The sequence below is a fragment of the Salvia hispanica genome, chromosome 2, assembly GCF_029641045.1.
Source record: "Salvia hispanica isolate PSC_SH4W2 chromosome 2, Shi_PSC_v1, whole genome shotgun sequence".
Classification (NCBI taxonomy): domain Eukaryota; kingdom Viridiplantae; phylum Streptophyta; class Magnoliopsida; order Lamiales; family Lamiaceae; genus Salvia; species Salvia hispanica.
The window spans coordinates 21,396,939-21,416,342 of record NC_142693.1 but is presented as its reverse complement, the minus strand read 5'-3'; the positions used below and the strand labels follow the sequence as shown (position 1 = coordinate 21,416,342).

The 19,404-nt window shown below is 36.7% G+C and overlaps 5 protein-coding genes, 1 non-coding gene and 1 pseudogene across 13 annotated transcripts; 4 read left to right on the top strand and 3 right to left on the bottom strand.

Moving 5' to 3' along the window:
- The first annotated feature begins 365 nt into the window (after positions 1 to 365).
- Positions 366 to 2,703, top strand: LOC125204644 (uncharacterized). Of its 6 annotated transcripts, none has more exons than XM_089064594.1 (6): positions 366 to 470; positions 656 to 755; positions 1,499 to 1,854; positions 1,992 to 2,081; positions 2,195 to 2,326; positions 2,440 to 2,703. In XM_089064594.1, exons 3-6 carry the CDS (start codon positions 1,501 to 1,503, stop codon positions 2,572 to 2,574), a joined length of 711 nt encoding a protein of 236 aa, XP_088920720.1. In that variant the 5' UTR covers positions 366 to 470; positions 656 to 755; positions 1,499 to 1,500; the 3' UTR covers positions 2,575 to 2,703. The 6 variants fall into 6 exon arrangements, with proteins under 6 accessions (XP_088920720.1, XP_088920723.1, XP_088920722.1 ...); XM_089064597.1 differs by having other exon boundaries at positions 1,488 to 1,854; XM_089064596.1 differs by having other exon boundaries at positions 1,405 to 1,854.
- Positions 2,704 to 3,305: 602 nt separating this feature from the next.
- Positions 3,306 to 5,491, top strand: LOC148931791 (putative E3 ubiquitin-protein ligase ZFP1). Its single transcript, XM_089065855.1, has 5 exons — positions 3,306 to 3,595; positions 4,331 to 4,686; positions 4,828 to 4,926; positions 5,040 to 5,168; positions 5,261 to 5,491. Exons 2-5 carry the CDS (start codon positions 4,345 to 4,347, stop codon positions 5,393 to 5,395), a joined length of 705 nt encoding a protein of 234 aa, XP_088921981.1. The 5' UTR covers positions 3,306 to 3,595; positions 4,331 to 4,344; the 3' UTR covers positions 5,396 to 5,491.
- A 95-nt stretch (positions 5,492 to 5,586) lies between these two features.
- Positions 5,587 to 7,157, bottom strand: LOC125204635 (ras-related protein Rab11B-like). Its single transcript, XM_048103344.2, has 2 exons — positions 6,739 to 7,157; positions 5,587 to 6,128 (listed from the first exon to the last, which is right to left on the bottom strand). The coding sequence occupies exons 1-2, from the start codon at positions 6,963 to 6,965 to the stop codon at positions 5,708 to 5,710; spliced, it is 648 nt and encodes a 215-aa protein (XP_047959301.1). The 5' UTR covers positions 6,966 to 7,157; the 3' UTR covers positions 5,587 to 5,707.
- Positions 7,158 to 9,387: 2,230 nt separating this feature from the next.
- LOC125202158 (basic leucine zipper 34-like) lies at positions 9,388 to 11,986 on the top strand. 2 transcript variants are annotated; one of them, XM_048100511.2, is made up of 4 exons: positions 9,388 to 10,022; positions 10,631 to 10,721; positions 10,809 to 10,935; positions 11,587 to 11,986. In XM_048100511.2, exons 1-4 carry the CDS (start codon positions 9,547 to 9,549, stop codon positions 11,727 to 11,729), a joined length of 837 nt encoding a protein of 278 aa, XP_047956468.1. In that variant the 5' UTR covers positions 9,388 to 9,546; the 3' UTR covers positions 11,730 to 11,986. The 2 variants fall into 2 exon arrangements, with proteins under 2 accessions (XP_047956468.1, XP_088920508.1); XM_089064382.1 differs by lacking the exon at positions 11,587 to 11,986 and having other exon boundaries at positions 10,809 to 11,569.
- Positions 11,987 to 12,765: 779 nt separating this feature from the next.
- On the bottom strand, positions 12,766 to 14,094 carry LOC125202159 (small ribosomal subunit protein bS6c alpha-like). The gene is made up of 2 exons (XM_048100512.2): positions 13,719 to 14,094; positions 12,766 to 13,164 (listed from the first exon to the last, which is right to left on the bottom strand). The coding sequence occupies exons 1-2, from the start codon at positions 14,058 to 14,060 to the stop codon at positions 12,922 to 12,924; spliced, it is 585 nt and encodes a 194-aa protein (XP_047956469.1). The 5' UTR covers positions 14,061 to 14,094; the 3' UTR covers positions 12,766 to 12,921.
- A 2,196-nt stretch (positions 14,095 to 16,290) lies between these two features.
- Positions 16,291 to 16,364, top strand: TRNAI-UAU (transfer RNA isoleucine (anticodon UAU)). The gene has a single exon. It is a non-coding gene; the product is annotated as a tRNA-Ile (tRNA).
- Positions 16,365 to 17,907: 1,543 nt separating this feature from the next.
- Positions 17,908 to 19,068, bottom strand: LOC125209111 (transcription factor TCP4 pseudogene; annotated as a pseudogene). Its single transcript, XR_016135155.1, has 2 exons — positions 18,209 to 19,068; positions 17,908 to 18,091 (listed from the first exon to the last, which is right to left on the bottom strand). The product of XR_016135155.1 is annotated as a transcription factor TCP4 pseudogene (transcript).
- Between the last annotated feature and the right edge of the window lie 336 nt (positions 19,069 to 19,404).

Below are 19,404 nucleotides of genomic sequence, written 5' to 3'. Positions count from 1 at the left end.
ATTTTCACTATTTATACTACATATAGTTATAGTTAATTAAAATTTGCTTGTTAGCTCAAGTGGCTAACCACTACTAGGCTCGGTAGTTTCCTTGTCTGAGTTTGAATCTTAGAGTTGGACACCTCAACGTTAAAATCTTGCGTCCGCCATTGACACGCATTATGAGCGCACGCTCCCGGGAGTATATCTCTCAAATCAATCAACGCTCCTTTGTTTGTTAACGCGAAGTTTTGAGCTCAACCCATCCACATGCATGTGTATTTACCAAAATACCCTTGACAGTCATATCCACTCTCCGTAGGAACTGATGAAATATCTTCGAGAAACTGAAAAATTAAAACAAAATAATGCAACAATTAACGGCAAAAGACCTACACCTCATAATTATAAATTATAATTAATTCGTGATTTTCCATTCAAACCCATATTTCCCTCCAAATTGCAGAAAACCCCATCTTTCATTCACCTCGGTAATCCTTCCATCCTCTCTTCACCCGTCAATTCGATCAAGAAAACATTTCAAAATGTAGTTTTTGATTGTTCCGATAGTTTTCTTCTTCAATTTTCAACACACATTTCACTAATTTTTATCGATTTTTACCGAGTTGTAATTTTGATGATCATGAATCACTACTCATTGCAAGTATCTTGTTAGGGTTTTTCCGCCCCTTTTTGTTTTTCAGCTCATCGCAGGAGCTGAAATTGGGTATTTAATTGATTGCTTGTGAAGAATCAAAGATTGGAAGCTGCAAAAGGTTGGTTTGTTCGATTTCTTTTTTAAATTCCTGTTTTACATTTTCACTGCATTTAATCATATGTTTCATATCTGTTAGATGTTGAATTCAACCAATTTCTTGTTTAATTATGTGTTTGTGGCTATATTAACTTAAAAAATGAAATGTAGATGTAGAAATTATCTTGCAACAGAGATTAGCAGAGATGGATCTGTTTGCCCTGTTTCTGTTAAGCATTAGTTGATAGAGCTGATGAGTGTTATAGATTCTTGGTTTCTTGAGTGACGGCTAATTTCGTTCGTTAAATGGATATACGAGGACTTCAGAGAGTTTCGGGATTTTATACTTTTTGAGCTATATGTGTTGATTGTTTGCAGTTTTTGCAATTCACCATTTTAAGCACATTTACTTTCACCTCTGTTTGATAGAACCGATGAGTTAGTTATAGATGCTTCGTTTCTTGGAGTAACGGTTAATTTGGTTCGTTGAAATGATCATACTAGGACTTAAGAGAGTCTATCTTACTTGATGCTTGTTGAGACTGTATCTTAGTAGTTAATTATACATGTTGATTGTTTGCAGCTAAGTTTTGTCGATTTTGAGCATATTTACTTTCACCCTCGATTTTAAGACACGTGATAATGTAAACGAGGATGTTTCCCCAAATTAGGCCTGAGTGGAAACTATGAGATATTGCTGATTGAAGTAAAGGCGTAAACTGACCGAGCTAAATTTGTATCTGTTCTGTATAAGCACCTGATCAGATATGGAGCATCGGAACAATCAGCATCCAGAAACAGGTCAAGGCTCTGGCCAGCAACAGCCCGATCCTCCCGTACCTAATCCCATTGTCCCGAACGTCCCTCAGCCTAACCTACAGCCAGTTGTTCCTTTGATTGCAGTATATCAATATAGTACTGCTGTCTTCTATGGCACAGCTGACGGTGCACTATTCGTCTATTATTATCACCATTATCTTTATTATTCGTATACGGTACTGCCAAATGGAGGAGTAGTTTATTGGCCTACATTTCCTGCCCCTTTTCCGCCAATAGTACACGTAAATGATCCAAATATCAGACATCACGACCCTCCTCGTTTAGAAGCTGTGCCTGAAGATGTAACATTTTTTTTTATCCCCCTTGCTCACCTCTTGTTTTCAAGATATATCTGTTGGTCATAAGTTATGCTCTTGAGATGGACTAAATGAAGTTATGGTGATTGTTTCGACCCTTTCGTGTTGGCGGCCATGTTTAGGAGGTCGTGGCTCCCGAGATTCTTGGCCATGATGAAGATGCGGATGAGCTAGATGTTCTGCGTTACTATCCAGGTGGAAACTCTTATGAGGTAATAAGGGAGTTTATCGCTCTAATTTAACGCGCCCTGGATATGTCGAACGAAATCACGACTGATTGCTAATGAGTTTTCCTAAGGTCTTGGTTTTGACATTATATTTGCAGGAGCTTCTTGAATTGGCAGAAACGATAGGCAATGTTAGCATCGGATTATCGTCAGAGTTCATTGAACGTAATTTGAATGTACGAACGTTTGAGTCGTTGCCAACTCGTGACAAAAAATGGGTTATATGCTTGGTATTGTTCCACTACTCTCTGATATTTATTCTCAGTTTTGCTTCTTGTTTTGATTTTGGTTAGTTAAATATGATCATCTACTATTGTGACTGATTCCGGTTTTCTATGTTTAGGACGAGTTCAAGGCCGGAGATATTATCGGAACCTTCGAATGCAACCATGAATATCACAAGCACTGCATAAAGAGGTGGTTGCGGGACCATAATACTTGCCCGTTGTGCATGTCCCCGGCCCTGAGAGTCGGTTGACGTTGGCCGGAATGTTAGAACCTCTTGCAGTTGATCTCTTGGTTACTATTCTATAATCAAGAGCATTCAATATACTAGTAGTATATGATAAAAAATAATGATGAGATGATCTATTTACTTAACATATAATTTTATTTATTCATGTTTTTGTTCGCTTAGTTGACTTAGAAACGTACTAACAATTCCAAGTGTAGATCCTGAACACCAAAACATAGAGAATACTAAACGAAAAATTAAACATTCTATTAACAAAATTCGAAGATCACATGCAAAAATTAAGACAAACTCTTTTGTGCGAGCGTGTTGCACTATATCTGCCGCAATTCACCTCCCTCGGAGATGCACACGCATTGTGAGGGCATTCTCGTCTGCATCCCTGAGCATTTTGAATTTCCCTTTTATAAAAAAATCCCATTTCGTGGGAGTATATCTCTCAAATCAATCAACGCGCTCCTTCATTTCTTAACGAGAAGTTTTGAGCTCAACCCATCCGCATGCATTTACCAAAATACCCTTGACAGTCATATCCACTCTCTATAGGAACTGATGAAATTTCGTCGAGAAACTGAAAACTTTAAAAATAACGCATCAATTAACGGTAAAACCATAATTATATTATATATAAACCTCATAATTATAATTAATTCGTGATTTTCCATTCAAACCCATTTCCCTCCAAATTGCAGAAAACCCCATCTTTCATTCACCTCGGTAATCTTTTCAATTTCTCTTCACCCATCAATTTGATCAAGAAAACATTTCGAAATGTAGTTTTTGATCATTCCGAGGGTTTTCTACTTCAGTTTTCAACACACATTTCACTAATTTTTATCTATTTTTACTGAATTGCAGTTTTGAAGATCATTAATCACTACTCAATATGTATCTTGATTAGGGTTTTTCCGCCCCTTTTTGTTTTTCAGCTCATCGCCGGAGCTGAAATTGGGTATTTAATTGGTTGCTTGTGAAGTTGTCAAAGGTTGGAATCTGCAAAATCTTGGGGCTCTTACATGATAAAAAGGTTAGTTTGTTCATTTTAAAAAAAAATTCTGTTTTGCACTTTCACAGCATTTAATCATATGTTTCATATCTGTCAGATGTTGAATTCAACCAATTTCTTGTTTAATTATGTGTATGTGGCTATACTAACTTAAATAATGAAATGTAGATGTAGAAATTATATTGCAATTAAGATTAGCAGAGATGGATCTGTTTGCCCTGTTTCTGTTAAGCATTAGTTGATAGATCTGGTGAGTCTTATAGATTCTTGGTTTCTCGAGTGACGGCTAATTTTGTTCGTTGAATGGATATACGAGGACTTCAGAGAGTTTCGGGATTTTATACTTTTAGAGCTATATGTGTTGATTGTTTGCAGTTTCTACAATTCACCATTTTAAGCACATTAAATTTCACCTCTGGTTGATAGAACTGATGAATTAGTTATAGATGCTTCGTTTCTTGGAGTAATGGTTGATTTGATTCGTTGAAATGATCATACTAGGACTTAAGAGAGTCTATCTTACTTGATGCTTGTTGAGACTGTATCTTAGTAGTTATCTATACATGTTGATTGGTTGCAGCTAAGTTTTGTCGATTTTGAGCATATTTACTTTCACCCTTGATTTTAAGGCACGTAATAATGTAAATGAGGATGTTTCCCCGAAAGCACTTTAGGCATGAGTAGAAACTATGAGATATCGCTAATTGAAGTAAAGGCGAAAACTGACCGTGCTAAATTTGTATCTGTTCTGTATAGGCACCTGATTGGATATGGAGAATCGGAATAATCAGCATCCAGATGCAGATCAAGGCTCTGGCCAGCAACAGCCTGATCCTCTCGTACCTAATCCCATTGTCCCGAACGTCCTTATCCTACGGCTTCCTGTTCCCACAAACCAGTGGAATCTTACCATTCCCCTGATTTTAGAATATCGATATACTGTTGTTTTCCCCTATGGTTCCGGCTATTATTACTATCATTATTTTCATTGTTATGATGGAGGAGCAGTTTTATGGCCTACGTTTCCTGCCCCTTTTCCGCCAGTAGAAAACGTAAATGATCCAAATATCAGACATCACAACCCTCCTTGTTTAGAACCTCTGCCTGAAGATGTAACATTTATTTTTTTCACCCTTGCTACTTCACCTCTTGTTTTCAAGATATTTCTGTTGGTCATAAGTTATGCTCTTGAGATGGACTAAATGAAGTTATGGTGATTGTTTCGACCCTTTTGCGTTGGCGGCCATGTTTAGGAGGTCGTGGCTCCCGAGATTCTTGGCCATGATGAAGTAGATGAAGTTGCAGATCAGCTACAAGTTCAGCATTTTGATATAAATGATCACTCTTATGAGGTAATAAGGGAGTTTATTGCTCTAATTTAACGCGTCCTAGATATGTCGAAGGGAATCACGACTGATTGCTAATGAGTTTTCCTAAGGTCTTGGTTTTGACATTATATTTGCAGGAGCTTCTTGCATTGACAGAAGCGATAGGCAATGTTAGCATCGGATTATCGTCAGAATTCATTGAACGTAATTTGAATGTACGAACGTTCGAATCGTTGCCAACTCATGGCGAATGTGTTATATGCTTGGTATTATTCCTTTACTGTCTGACATTTATTCTCAGTGTTGCTTCTTGTTTTGATTTTGCTTGTTGTGACTGATTCCAGTTTTCTATGTGTAGGACGAGTTCAAGGCCGGAGAGATTATCGGAACCCTCGAATGTACCCATGAATATCACAAGCACTGCATAAAGAGGTGGTTGCTGGGCCATAATACTTGCCCGTTATGCAAGTCCCCGGCCCTTACAGTCGATTGACGTTGGCCAGAATGTTCGAACCTCATCAAGAACATTCATTTTTGTATACACATTTGTTTGTTGTGGTTATCATGAGATGCAGTATTTTAGTTGCCACCACACTATCCCGAGAAGAAGTATCGTGTATCAGATTGAATCCATCTAACCGAACAACATTCATAAGACTGTATTCATTCGAAACCGAACAACAATTGTTAAAAGGCTTGTAGTATAGATATTAATATGTAGTTCCACATACATTACACAAGAAAGAAAATCAAATCAATGTAAATTCTGTTCACTTGTTCTTTAACTTGAAGATGAATTCCGGGATCACGCGCTGCAGCAACCGATCTTTTTGACTGGTGGAGCATCGACGTTTATGGTTTGCCCCTTCGGAATCGCTGCCGGATCGTCGCCAACCTCAAGAGCTTTCCGACTGACCACGGAGTATATCTGTGTGAGCACTTCCGTGAAAGCATTCTCAACATTCAAGGACTCAAGTGCTGATGTCTCCATGAAATACGTCTTCTCCCTCTCGCCGAAACCTTGCCCGTCTTCGGTCGAGACAGCCCGGAGGTGGCGCAGATCCGCCTTGTTGCCTACCACCATGATCACGAGGCTTTGATCCGTGTGGTCTCGGAGCTCCTTCAGCCATCTCTCAACGCTTTCGAAAGTTACTTGCCGGGTGACGTCGTACACGATTAGCGCCCCGACTGCTCCCCGGTAGTAGGCACTGGTGATCGCGCGATATCTAGAGGCATAAGTAATGATAACAAATTGATTAGATTCATTTTCTAGAAAATATTCCGAATTTACGCATTTGATATTTTTCTAGAAAACGCTAAATCCACCTAAGAATTTGACAATCTGACCCATCATTTTGTTGCCAAGTCACGTCAAGTGGAAAATAATCCAAAATGATGAGTCAAGTTCGTCCAATTCTTAAACGATCCATGTTTTCGATATTTTCTAAATCCACCTAAGAATTTGACGATCCGACTCATCATTCTGTTGCCAAGTCACGTCAAGCGAAACATAAATCAAACTTTTTGCAAAACGAGGGAAATTAAATTATCATAAAAAAGCAAAAAATTAGTGAGGTTTAGCAAAAGGAAACCATGGAGATTTCTGAATTGCAAAAGCCAAATCACATTTCATTCTTAAACATCAATCAATGAATCTCTGCTACAGTTAAATCAGCTTAACATCCAATCAAAATCAAATCAACCTGATCTACATTCTACAAATCACAAATTCGTTCGGAAAATGCAACAAAAACGAAATTCAATCCGTTCAAATCCCCAAAGCCCTAATTCTTCCCCCAATTGAGAAGAGAAATGAGAAAATAGAAGAAGGATTACCGTTCCTGGCCGGCGGTATCCCAAATCTGAGCCTTGATGACCTTATCATCGACGCGAATGCTGCGCGTGGCGAATTCGACGCCGATGGTGGACTTGGAGTCCAAGCAGAACTCGTTGCGAGCGAATCGCGACAGCAGATTCGATTTTCCGACGCCGGAATCGCCGATCACCACCAGCTTGAAGAGGTAGTCGTAGTCGTCCTCCGCCGCCCTGTAGCCGCCCGCCATCTCCGCTTATCCAAATGCGTCAGTGTATGTGTGTTTATATAGATCGATTGGATTTGGATCTGGATGATTGGATTTGCAAATTGCAATATCGCAGGCAATTTCCCGAGAGATTTGTGGGGATTTGTGAAGATGGTAAGTGGGAAAGAGCGATGAATGCATAATGCGAAGCAAAATTTTCTAGATTTAAATTTAGCGCCATTAATGAGCTCTATGTATATGTATAAAATCCTTGAAGTATAGTGAATAGTCAATAGTCTCTGTTGAAATGAGAAACTATTATCATAGAATTTGATGGAATTCACTAAATTTTGCATATAATTATGTTATAATGTTGTAAATTTAATACTATCAATGCTGTAAATTTATTATTATTATTTTTATTCTATAATGACACATGTGTTTTATTCAATGACAATTATAGTTAACTAAATTTAATAATATGACAAATTAAATATAATATTATGAAAAAGTGTATTTTTTTTAAAACCTTTAACTATCATGATGTTAACATACATGTGTGATAGGATAAATCCAGTGTTATCACGACATACATTCAATATTTTGATAAAGTTAATTCAGTATTACAATGAAATGCTTTCAAAATTATAAATGCATCCCTAGATATGAATTGATCGATCCAATTGAAGGATTTTAACCTGTCACACCCACACCCACTTAAATAGTTATGTTTTTGTATAAATGAACTACTTTCATTTCGAACAGTATTTGGAAAAATTCGATGAAATGGAAGAGTCGCTTAATAGATAGGCCAGCCTATTAAATCAAAATATAATGGATGAATTAAATTTAAAAATTAAGTACATATAGAGTTTTTATTTTTTACGAAAATTTTAAGTAGATTCAGAGTTGAAAATTACTACTACTATTCAATTCCATAATATTGATTGTAATATGGTTATATTTGGTTACGTTAGGGCAGTGCAGCACATTTTAGTATCATATGTCCACCCCATGTGCACTCTTTGCTTTTGTCCCCAAAATTTCCTTCTTCAGTTTCTTAGTGTTTTCACTATATACCAATTGGCCCATGGGCCATACACATGTAGTAGTATCAGAGAAATGTTATCTCTACTTGAATTAAGATGAAGTCATTAATAATTTGAAATGATCTTATAATTAAGTGGCTTGTTTGGGGTGTACTTATTGAGTGGGTATATATTAATTAATTAAGCGAATTTAAGGAGACACGAATAATGATTAGCGAAAAGTTGCATGTCACATTATAACGACTGTCATGCCTCATAAGAATTCTTAATTTTGAAAAGTCTCCAACCCTTAAAAAGTTGAGTAAAAAGTAGAATGACATTGGTTCGTGTAAATCGATTAAGCAAACCCCCTAACTAGTAGTATGAATTCCTATCATAAACGAAAGTGACTCAATTTTTTGAGATAGAGAGAGTACTACTACTAAAATTGGAAATAAATAAAAATGAAGATAGGTTCCAAAAATGTCACATCGGCACGTGGTGGGCTGTTGCCCCCCTCATTATACAACCTATACTTTCCATCAAAGCTGTTGGTTCAGTCACTTAGATTATCATCTTAAAAAATCCCCCCAGCTGTTGCTAGCTGTCCAACTTCCATGTGACACTCTTTCCCTCCTATTTCTTCATTACAAACAGATATGGCTAGTATTTCCTTCTTAAATGAAAAAAGTTCTTTTTCTTGGTATGAAATTTTACACTCCATTATTATTTTATAAATTATATCAAGAAAAAATAAATATGAGAAAAGATAGATGTTTCCAAAAAAATATATGTAGCATTACACTTTAAATGGAACGTCGTGCCAAAAAAAACAAGTCATTTTAAATAAGATGGTGGAAGTACTGCCTCCATTCACGACCAACGTAAATCCTTTTTTATTATAAGTCATTTTCTCTTTTCTATTTCTTGTACATTTTTCTCAAATGTATTTAGTCTCATTTTCATTAACATTGCTTTTATTTTATTTTTTCATATTTTACTATTTTTTACTCCATTTGATCCCAACTAAGTTGAGTCGTATTCCTTTTTGGGATGTCCCAACTAAGTTGAGTCATTTTTTTTAACAACAAACAAAACATTCAATCACTCTTACTTTATTCCTCCATCTACTTTATATCTTTCTTACTTTTTAATACAATTTCTTAATCTCCGTATCCAAAAGATTTGTTTCAACTTAGTCAGGACAGAGTTTACTATTTTTTATAGTAAACTCATGACGTCACTATTACAAGTTACAACTCACAACTATCCCTAGTAGAGTAGTTTACATTTTTCTATTCAAAAAATTTTCACAACATTTACTAGTTAAAAAATTGTCCAATTTAAACCAAATAGACTTTATTTGAAAATAACAAAACGCATATACCATGTCTCTGTAGTCCTCACTCTATATATACACAGACATAACATTGTCCCATCAGACACCTTAATTTTCTCGACATCATAAGGACATCTTTTGGTTTGGTTTGGTTCGGCTCGAATTTAATTAGGTCACTTCGATTGTTAGTTATTGTCACATATCGTTGTACAAAGTGAAACAAGAAATTGGAATCACATTCTTTCAATTGAAGTGCATGGAACATTTGCCCCCCAAAGCCCCCACCACCATGGCGGCGGCGCACAACTGGCCATCGTTTCAATTCCACAATACGCTGGCCGCCGCGCCACCAAGCTCATGGGTGGACGATTTCCTCGACTTCTCCTTGATGCGGCGAAGTTCCCACCGCCGCTCCGAGAGCGACCCCATTGAATTCGTCGAGGACGCTCACGGCGGCGGGTTCGATCGGATCGACGACGAGGAGCTTCGGAACATGTTTTCCGACGACCTCGTCGCGGTCGGATCGTCGTCGAATCCGTCCAGCGTCAACCCCTCCACGCCGTCCGATCAGAACAGCGACGGAGAGATTGAGAAGAGGGCCGCGACGGAGCTCCACCGCGTTCAGCCCAAGGCTGAACCGGTGGAGGTCGACAGCTCCGATAAAGCGGCGGAGGCGCTGCAGACATATAAATGCTCCGACAACGCCGCCGGAGATCCTAAACGAATCAAAAGGTGAAATTCTGTTGAATTAATTTTGCCCATGTTTTTCTTTTAATAAATTGCAAATTTAATCAATAATTTTTGAAATCTTTCAGTTTAAACGAATAATTTTTATTTTGACAAAAATCGACCATTTTTATACTCCATTTCAATTTTTTTCTACTTAGCAAAATTATATTAAAAATTATTTTTCTCAATTAACTTGAATAGGAGAAAATCGATCATTTAATTTTTCTTACTTTATTCTCAATTATATTTATTTTCTTTCTGTTTAACAATACAATAGTTTTCCCTATTAACTTGAAAGGAAGAAAATATTAAATTGATCTCTCTATTAATTAGTATATCTAGATTCTAGATAAATAAATATTTACACCTTCTCCCAAAAAAATTGTTTGTATTTTCATTTTGGTTCGCACGTTAAAATTAGACACATTCTAATAAATGAGACATGACTCATTTCCACTATAAATATTCAAAAAAAGTTTTGTAAATATCGTATTGTACACAGCAAATAGTTGTGAAGCAATACTCATGATTTTAATAACTAAGTAAGTATTTTGTCAATTATTCAATTTTAATATGGATTATAGTAATAATTTTATTAAACTCTCTTGCAGAATCATGGCAAACCGGCAGTCAGCCCAGAGGTCAAGAGTGAGAAAGCTGCAATACATTTCTGAGCTTGAAAGGAGTGTTACAACCTTACAGGTACATCAAATAAATAACATAGTTAAATGTTTAATTCTGTTTTCATGCTAAATAATTGCCAAAAAAGTAATTATGATAATATATTAGGCAGAGGTATCTGCATTGTCGCCAAGAGTAGCATTTCTGGACCATCAAAGGCTGCTACTGAATGTGGATAACAGTGCTATTAAGCAGAGGATAGCAGCATTGGCTCAAGACAAAATATTCAAAGATGGTAACTACAGTACATTTTATTTTTCAATTATCAAAAAGTTTATTACGGAGTACAATATTTCATCTTGTCAGGTGTTAGAAGTCTCATTTTTAGTAACTCAATTCACTCGCATTCAATTACAGTATAAAATTTGTATAGTAGAGATGAGACTCACCTTTCACTCAGAATATACACACCCAATTAATTCATTAAATTCTATATCAAAGCAAATGAGACTATGGAATTTAGTCAAATTCTAGTAATCACAAATTGACATCTTTTGGTGGTACTCAAACGGTATTGATGTTACGAGAAAATTATTTTTTTCCTTTCTTTTAATTTCTTTTCTTTTTTATTTTTTCACATTATTGCGAAGACTATTTGAGCATCACCAAAAGTCGGCATTTTGTATAAATATGATACGATCGAAAAACTTTAAACTTTGTGATTCAGTATTTCATTTTTAAACATTATAGATTGAAAGAATTTTATCAAATTTCATGATTTTAACAGATATGATCCCTTTATTATTTGCAAGTTGGGCATGATTTTTGTGTAAATTAACTTTTCATTTAATGTGGAATACTAATTAGTGTAACAACACGCCTCAAATTAATCTACCTAAACCGATTCACAACGAATAAAACTTATTGTTTGACATCGGATATACAGCCCACCAAGAAGCACTCAAGAAGGAAATAGAGAGGCTGAGTAAAGTCTTCCACGAGCAAAACATGAAGAAGAATGTGGAGGCGCCACCGCCGGAGCCGCCTTTGAGCAACCAGCGGCAGGCGGCGGAGAAGGAGGAGGAATAATATAATGATATTTATTAATTTAGGGAGAGAGAAGCATCACATGGTGTGTCTCTCCCTTTTTTTTTCTAATCTAATAGTGGGACTTTTTTCTATTTTGTTCTTTTTTAAATTAGGTGGGAGAAAAAAAAAAAGGGAATTTATAGAAACAAATTCTTGAAAAAATTCATTATTATTTGTTTGAGTTCGGTCCGTATATAACTTTGATCATTATTTAGATAATTTTTGTATATTTTGTTTAAAGGAAATGTTGTGCTACACATATCTTTAGATTTGTCCCTATTAGCCAATTTGACTGATGAGTTACATTTATGTGACTTATAGAGATATAACCAAATGATAATTATAATTTGGTCATTGTTAGGCTGTTGGATTTTCGAATGTGATGTTAACATATGACATATAATGTCAACAAAATATCTTATTTAAACTTGGTTCGCATTTTTATGACGCAAATTGATGTCTTTCATATGTTTTATGCCGATGAACATTTTTATAAAGAAAGTTGACATTTATGTATTTTAATCCTGATGATTCATTCTCTAAATCCAACCATCAATATTAGATTGTTATCCACAAAGATAGCTTAGTAGGACTCTACCTAACTATTAGTGTTGCATACTTGCGGCTCGTTTGATAAGAAAGATAGATATAACAAGATTTGTTAAATAAGATAAGAAATGCGGGCTTCGTGTCAAGATAAGCTCGAATGAAGGTTTTTTCGTTGTTGTTTGGCAGACAAGAAATTATCTAGATTTTGTATTAATAAATCATAATAAATGAGGTAGAAATGCTATCCGATCAAATTTATGAGATACATATCTTTGTATTTAAAGGAAAAATTTGCAGGCTCGGATGGGCCATAGAAAATACCACGGGCTGACATAATAAGTTAACTATGATATCAAACACTTAGAAATAGTCATATATGTATCTATATCTAGGCATTACTAACTTATCAAACGAGCCTTTATGGGTAACAAATGTTGCTCTTCATATTTTTTATTTGATAGTGTTGTAACCCATCCAAAAGTTAGGATTGTAGAACATGAATGTGCATTTACCTTCCAAAAATCCAAAATAAATCTCTCCCTCGCTATAGAAACACGCAATATCTAGCTCAGGACAATGAAACCAGTATCCCGAGCTAGGCTAAAAAGACATTACAAACAACTTAACAGTACATTCCACATACCTAAAACAACTTCCTTTTCCTGATCTTGAAACTGGATGACCGAATGACCTCATCGTCGGCAAGTAGTGTGTCGGAGAGAATTTTCAACGACTCGGGCTTGGTGAAGTAGGTGAAAAGAAGGTAGATCCCATCCATGTACGTGTTCGTCTCTCCGGCCTTGTTCTTCTTCTTGATGCTGTAAGCAAGTGGGATCACGCCACGGTTGAACACCTCAACGTACATCCCACCACCAGCTACTAGTAACTGCACGACAACCCACATTCAACAGAGTTTTACATAAACCATAACTTGTGGAAATGAATATTCTCCCTAAATTAGCCAGGTTGAAGCGCAATTTAGTTGGCAAGATACTTCTCATTTCCCACAACCTCAATCCCATCCAATTTCACACCAACACACAAAAATTATCGACCCAATGTTGTAAAATATAACATAATTCGCCTTAATCATCTAAAGGTCTATTTGCCAGGGTAGATAACTCCGCTATCTTGAGGTTATGTGATCTAAAATGATCTAAAATTTTTGTTCTTTATCACGTTTTACCTTATCTATCTTCTCTGCCCAATGACCCCTAAAGATTGTATTTATGACAACTATCTATCAATTGATTCAATTTCTCAATTAATGGCTCCCTAAATACGTCGATAGAATCTCATTCCTATAAACTCAACTTGGAACACGATCAACTCAACTTCAGATTCATCGACAACATGAACGCAAGTACGCTTCGTTCTCGATTCACCGAAAACTTCTAAAAATTTTGAAAATAAAAACAACAAAAAATCAAAATTCATCACCTCTTCATATTTTTGAGTGAATGTGAGGCGCTCGTCTTCCGACATGTCGGGGCGGAGGACGACCATGGTCTCGTACTTCCGGAGCCCGGGCGGGCACTGCGGCTCCTCCTTGTCCTCCGCCTCCGGGAACCCCGGCGTGGCCGGCGGCGCGTCGCCTCCTTCGAGGTCTCTCTCGAAGTAAGCGAGGTCGAATTCGGCCTTCACAGCGGAGACAGACGAATTCGGCCTCGCTCTTCCCGGGGTTCGGATTTTGAAGGAGGTGAAGGCGGAGAGGGAGGTGAGGGAAGAGGGTGGCTTTGATACTGTGAGAGCACACGACGGTGGAGAGGCTGTGGAAGCCATTGTTGTTTGGATTTGGAGCGGTTGATGGGGTTGTGATTTCTAGTTGATAGATAAGGTGATTCAAGTTATCAGCGACTTTTCTTTGCTGAAAACAGCGACTTTTCTTTTGGAATCTCAAACTCATTCAAAAATACCATAAATTTTTATTTTTATTTTTATTTTTATTTTTATTTTTATTTTTATTTTTCATCAATCTCTACTTGTATAGTAAAATAAAAGTGAAAATTTAAAGATAAGGATTGAGGAAATAGAGCCCGTGACATTTACACGATTGCAAAATTAATTACTCTGGATATCCTATCGTAATTAGGCCTGAAAATTTAATCCGTGGGTTTCGGGTATTCTCGACCCAGTCCCAATATCCAATGGGTTTTGGATACCCGAAACCCGAAATTATGGATTTCGGTACGGGTTTAGGTAGTTAATGTTAGGATTTTTCGGGTTTAGGGTACCCGAAACCCGTATTAGGGTACTCAACTAATACCCGATTAAACCCGATTAATTATGTATTTGTGATAAATATTTTTATTTAGTATATGACCTATGGCCCATAGGGTAAATCTAGGGTAACTTTATTTAATCACATGTAGATTTATAAATTTTTCGTGTGCCTCACTTTTTCAAGTTTCCTTCACGCCGTTGCTGCTGCTCTCTTTTGGCCGTTTGCTCTCTTCTTTATATTCGTGTTCGATTCATATTGCATTATTTATGTTCTTACTTGTTATCTTTTGAAAATATATAGTTAATTAGTTATGCTTTCTCCATTTTATTTACATGCTCATGCATGCTCATTTAATGTCTTAAAAAATTATTTTAATCTCTTTTATGTTTCAATTTATACCAAAAAAAATTTAATTTTAAAATTAAGTACTGACTATTTTTCTAATGTCTATTTTATAATATAGAATTGTGGTCAATAAATAGTACTCACTCCGTCGGCGAATAGGAGTCCCGGTTGAGTTGGGTGCGAGTTTTAAGAAAAGTTTGAGTGTAATAATTAAAGTGTGTGATAGTGGAATGTGGGACCCATTTATATTATTATTTATTTTATTCTTTGGAATAATGAAATCTAACATTAAGAGAGAGAGTGAGAAATTGCAATCAAAGTGAATTAAAATTAATTGCAGCTTCTAAATTAAGAGAACAATGGGGTCATTTTTTATACTCCCAAGATAAAATGTCTAACCGGGACTCCTAATGGCGGACGGATGGAAATGGCCAACCGGGACTCCTATTCGTGGACGGAGGGAGTATAAGTATTGTGTGATTTTTAATAATTTATATTCTCATCACAATTTAATTTATTATAAAAGATAAATTTAAAATATAATAATTTCTGGTTGTTGGGTACCCGAATAGTTGGGTTCGAGTACCCGCATCGGGTATTAGGGTACCCAAATTCACATACGGGTCAGGTATTGGGTATGATATTTTTGAGATTTCGGGTTCGGGTACCCGAATTTTCGGGTTTGGGTACCCGCGGGTACCCGAATTTACACCCCTAATCGTACTAGTTTGTAAATTGGTATTAATTTTTATGTTATTATTTAATTAACTTTACTATTTCATAAACTAATATTTTGATGAGTAGTGATAAATGTACATAATTGTACGTATATAATCGAATTTTTTAAATATTTTACATTAAAAATCGATTTGTAAACATTGATGGATTTAAAATAAATATCATACTAATTATTTTGTAACATTTTAAAAAATTGAAATTTCTTAAATATTTGTATATTATTTATTTTTTTACTATATACTGTATAATTAATTCGAATCAAACTTGAAATCATATTACAATTTAAAATAAAATTTCTACATCACTTCTTTTTTATTTAACAAATAATAAAATTAATTTTTAATTAAATTCAATTAAATTTTAAAATTCAAAGATATTATATACATATAAAATTTATGTATCTTTTCTCTATTTTGATTTATGTTTTTCATCAGTAAAAATCAACACCACCACACACCAATAGGCACTCGAACTACCCTTATGAAAATTGTATTTTACGTTATAATTTTATCATTTATCAAGGTTATATTACTATCTTTTACCTTAAAAAAGAAACAAAACAAGATACAAAAATGTTCGTTTATACCAAATTCCTTAGTCCCTTCCAGGCTTCCAACATAAAAAAAAGAAAAAATATCCTGAATCTAGACAACTAATTGCTTAATTAATTACAAATGTCTCTTTTGCACATTCTTTATCAACCAAGGTCCCGTAGCTCAGTTGGTTAGAGCGTTGGTCTTATGAGCCGAAGGTCGCGGGTTCGAGCCCCGCCGGGACCAATCGCATCTGTTAATTTTTTATTTGTTTAAAATAAAATACTACACAACACAACTGTATGAAAAAAAATTGTTTAACATTTTCTCCTATATTACATACAACCTTGGGCTTCCATAATGATTTATTGGGAAAGTATCATTATTTCAATGTCTAGCGAATAGCGATATAAAATATGTTTCTCCTAACCATTAAAACAACGTGATAATGAACCAAAAACCTTAGGATATTGAGCTGCGAACAATGAATATGACTATATACCACATAGCATGATTAAAATTTCTATAACTACTAAGTAACTCCAAGTAAAAGAGTATGGATCAATGGCGGATCCAAAAAACGAAAACTCATGGAGTCAGAGATAGTATATCAGGTCATTGTTGATGTCGGAAGGCAAAGACAGTGCCGATAGTCATTGCTAGCAATAGAAGACGGGTGATGAAATAAAACTAAAAATATGTCCTACAAGGTGGGGAATGGATAGAGCCACCGCACCATGGGGTCAACAATATCTCCAAATAACGAATTACTAAGATGCTATTCTTCACTCTTCTAGGACTCATGCAGTGAGTGAATTAAGATGTACCAACAACCATTGACAGACACCATGTCTTTGCAAAACATTTTATTTATCTTTTTTCAAATTTACTTCTTTGTTGTTTGTGTGTGTGAGGTAAGATAGAATTTAAGCTAGATTTCAAAAGATTTTAAAGGCACTGCAGGGTAGGGGACCATGAATACATTGATGACTAAGTTCCAAATATTGATGTGTGTGTAGTGAAAGGGCATCTTCTTTATTTGGCATCTCATTTCTTAGCCCATTGGATCTTCTAGTATTGTTCACTTAGGCACAGTGCAGTCTCATTTAATGAAGCATACCTCATATTTGAAGAAACTAGTTGTGGTCTTATATTATTTGAAGTGCATCCCATACATAGAGGAGAGATATGGACTAAATGCAGTATCATTCATTGAAGCATACCCCGTGTATACTTTGATTTCTTTTTACTTCACAATTTCGATACAGTATAACTCAATTCGTAGTATTTAATTTGATCTTATTCGTTGAAGCATATCTGATAGGTAAAAGGAAATCATTCAAACCTAAAGATGTTCTATCTGAAAACTAACTGATAATAGGAGGACCGACTCACAGTCTATATTAAATCCCTCCCTTATCCGGTCTGACTCGGGGGGGTCTCGATGTTGGTGGAAAACGACCATTATCCGAACGCTCCCCAACACCCAAGCACGGATGGAGACGGGGAAGGATGAGTCGCTTTACCTATTCCTTTTGCTGGACTAAAGAAGTTGATGAGCTTTCAAGTAGTAAAAGCAAAACAAGTAAAGATATAATTAATGACTTCCAACTATCTCTTTGACACCATTAATTTCTCTTCAAGTAACAACCTAATTATTCCTAGTTGTGTCATCTAAATTATACTCCTACTAATAAACAGCTCAATTAATTGTATTTTTCATAGAAAATGCAAGATTTATGGCATTCATACTACTTCACATAGTAAATATAACAAAATTCAAACTCACTTGATCAAACCTCAATCAACATGACATAACACCAAATTAAAAGCAATTATTGAGTTGAGTACATGACACTAGTTGAACATACAAAAAACAAAGTAGCAAACGAGAAACGAAACAATACATTACACGCAGACGACCAGAGTCTCTCGATCTTCTTCCTCGTCTTCCGCACAAATTCCCGATCTCTCTATTTAAAATTATTATAATATCCATTAGACAGACACAAATAAAGATCTAGATTCATAACAGATACTGTTCCGTATTTAAAAATTTAAATTTTAAACACAACGGTTAGAGAACTTACTTATCAGTGACGAGAGCCGGAGGAGGCGGAGGATGGCTTATCGGAATAGCCGTCCTCGTTTCGCGCGTGGGTGGCGAATCCGGAGAAGCCGGAGGCGAACGGATCGTCGGCGGATGGATCCATCCACGCGCGAATTGAAGGTGTGGTATTGGACTGAAGGGTTCCCCTCTGTGAAACAAATTGATTTTGACCTAACATTTGCTGAAATTGGTGGTGCTCCGCCCATCCTTCGATTCCGATCTGGATCGGATGCTGCTGCTGCGGCGGCGGCGGCTGGTGGTGGTGGAGGAGAATCGGCTCCTGAAACGACTGCAGCGAGAGCCTCAGATCCTGGCTGCGGAGCAAATCGGAGTCGGCGAAGGTGTGAAACAGCCGCATCGCGGCGGATCCGCTTTCCGGCGGCGGGAAACTCGAATTGGAGGCGGAATCGGCGGCGGAGAGGTCGAGAGAGGGCGGAGGGAAGGCGGAATTGGAATTGTCGGCGGCGGCGGAGGGGGCGGGGTGCCAGGGGGGGAGCTGAGCGAGGTCGTCGATGGCGGATTTGGCGTGGCGGAGGAGCCAATCGACGGCCTTGCTGGGGCGGTCGTAGCCGAGGCGGTCCTGGACGTCGTAGAATTGGATGGCGGTGTGGGCGGCGAGGCGGACGCGGCGGTCGCGGGGGCCCTTGGCGGTGGAGACCTTGCTGTGGCGGTCCTTTTTGCCGGTGGAGCGGACGATGTAGCCGCCGTCCACCGCCACGATCTCGCCGCCGGCGTTCCTCATAAGCGCGAAAAAATCAGATGTGGAATAATGTTTTGATTATAAAATATTTCATTTAAAGGAAATGCACTAATAAAATTGCATTGTGTTGATTTTATTCATTTGTGATTTAAATTATGTAAAGAGAGAGAATCGAGAGATGGATTTGGAGTAGCATCACTGTCATGTTGAGAACGACGTGATACAGCTTTTGTGGTATTTGTGGGCACTCATTTTTAGTCGAAAATATCTTTAATTTTGGCTGGAATTTGTTATTTTCGGTGAATTTTGAATTTCATCTTCGTAATAATTTAGGTCGTTATGTGAATTTGTTATGTTTGGGCCGGAATAGAAAATAATAGCTTACGTGGCAGTCCAGTGGCACTATATATGACATGGTTATGTTGTTAATTTTGTTAGGCTTAAAAGCTCGGTTCAAGTCAATGTATGCTACTCCC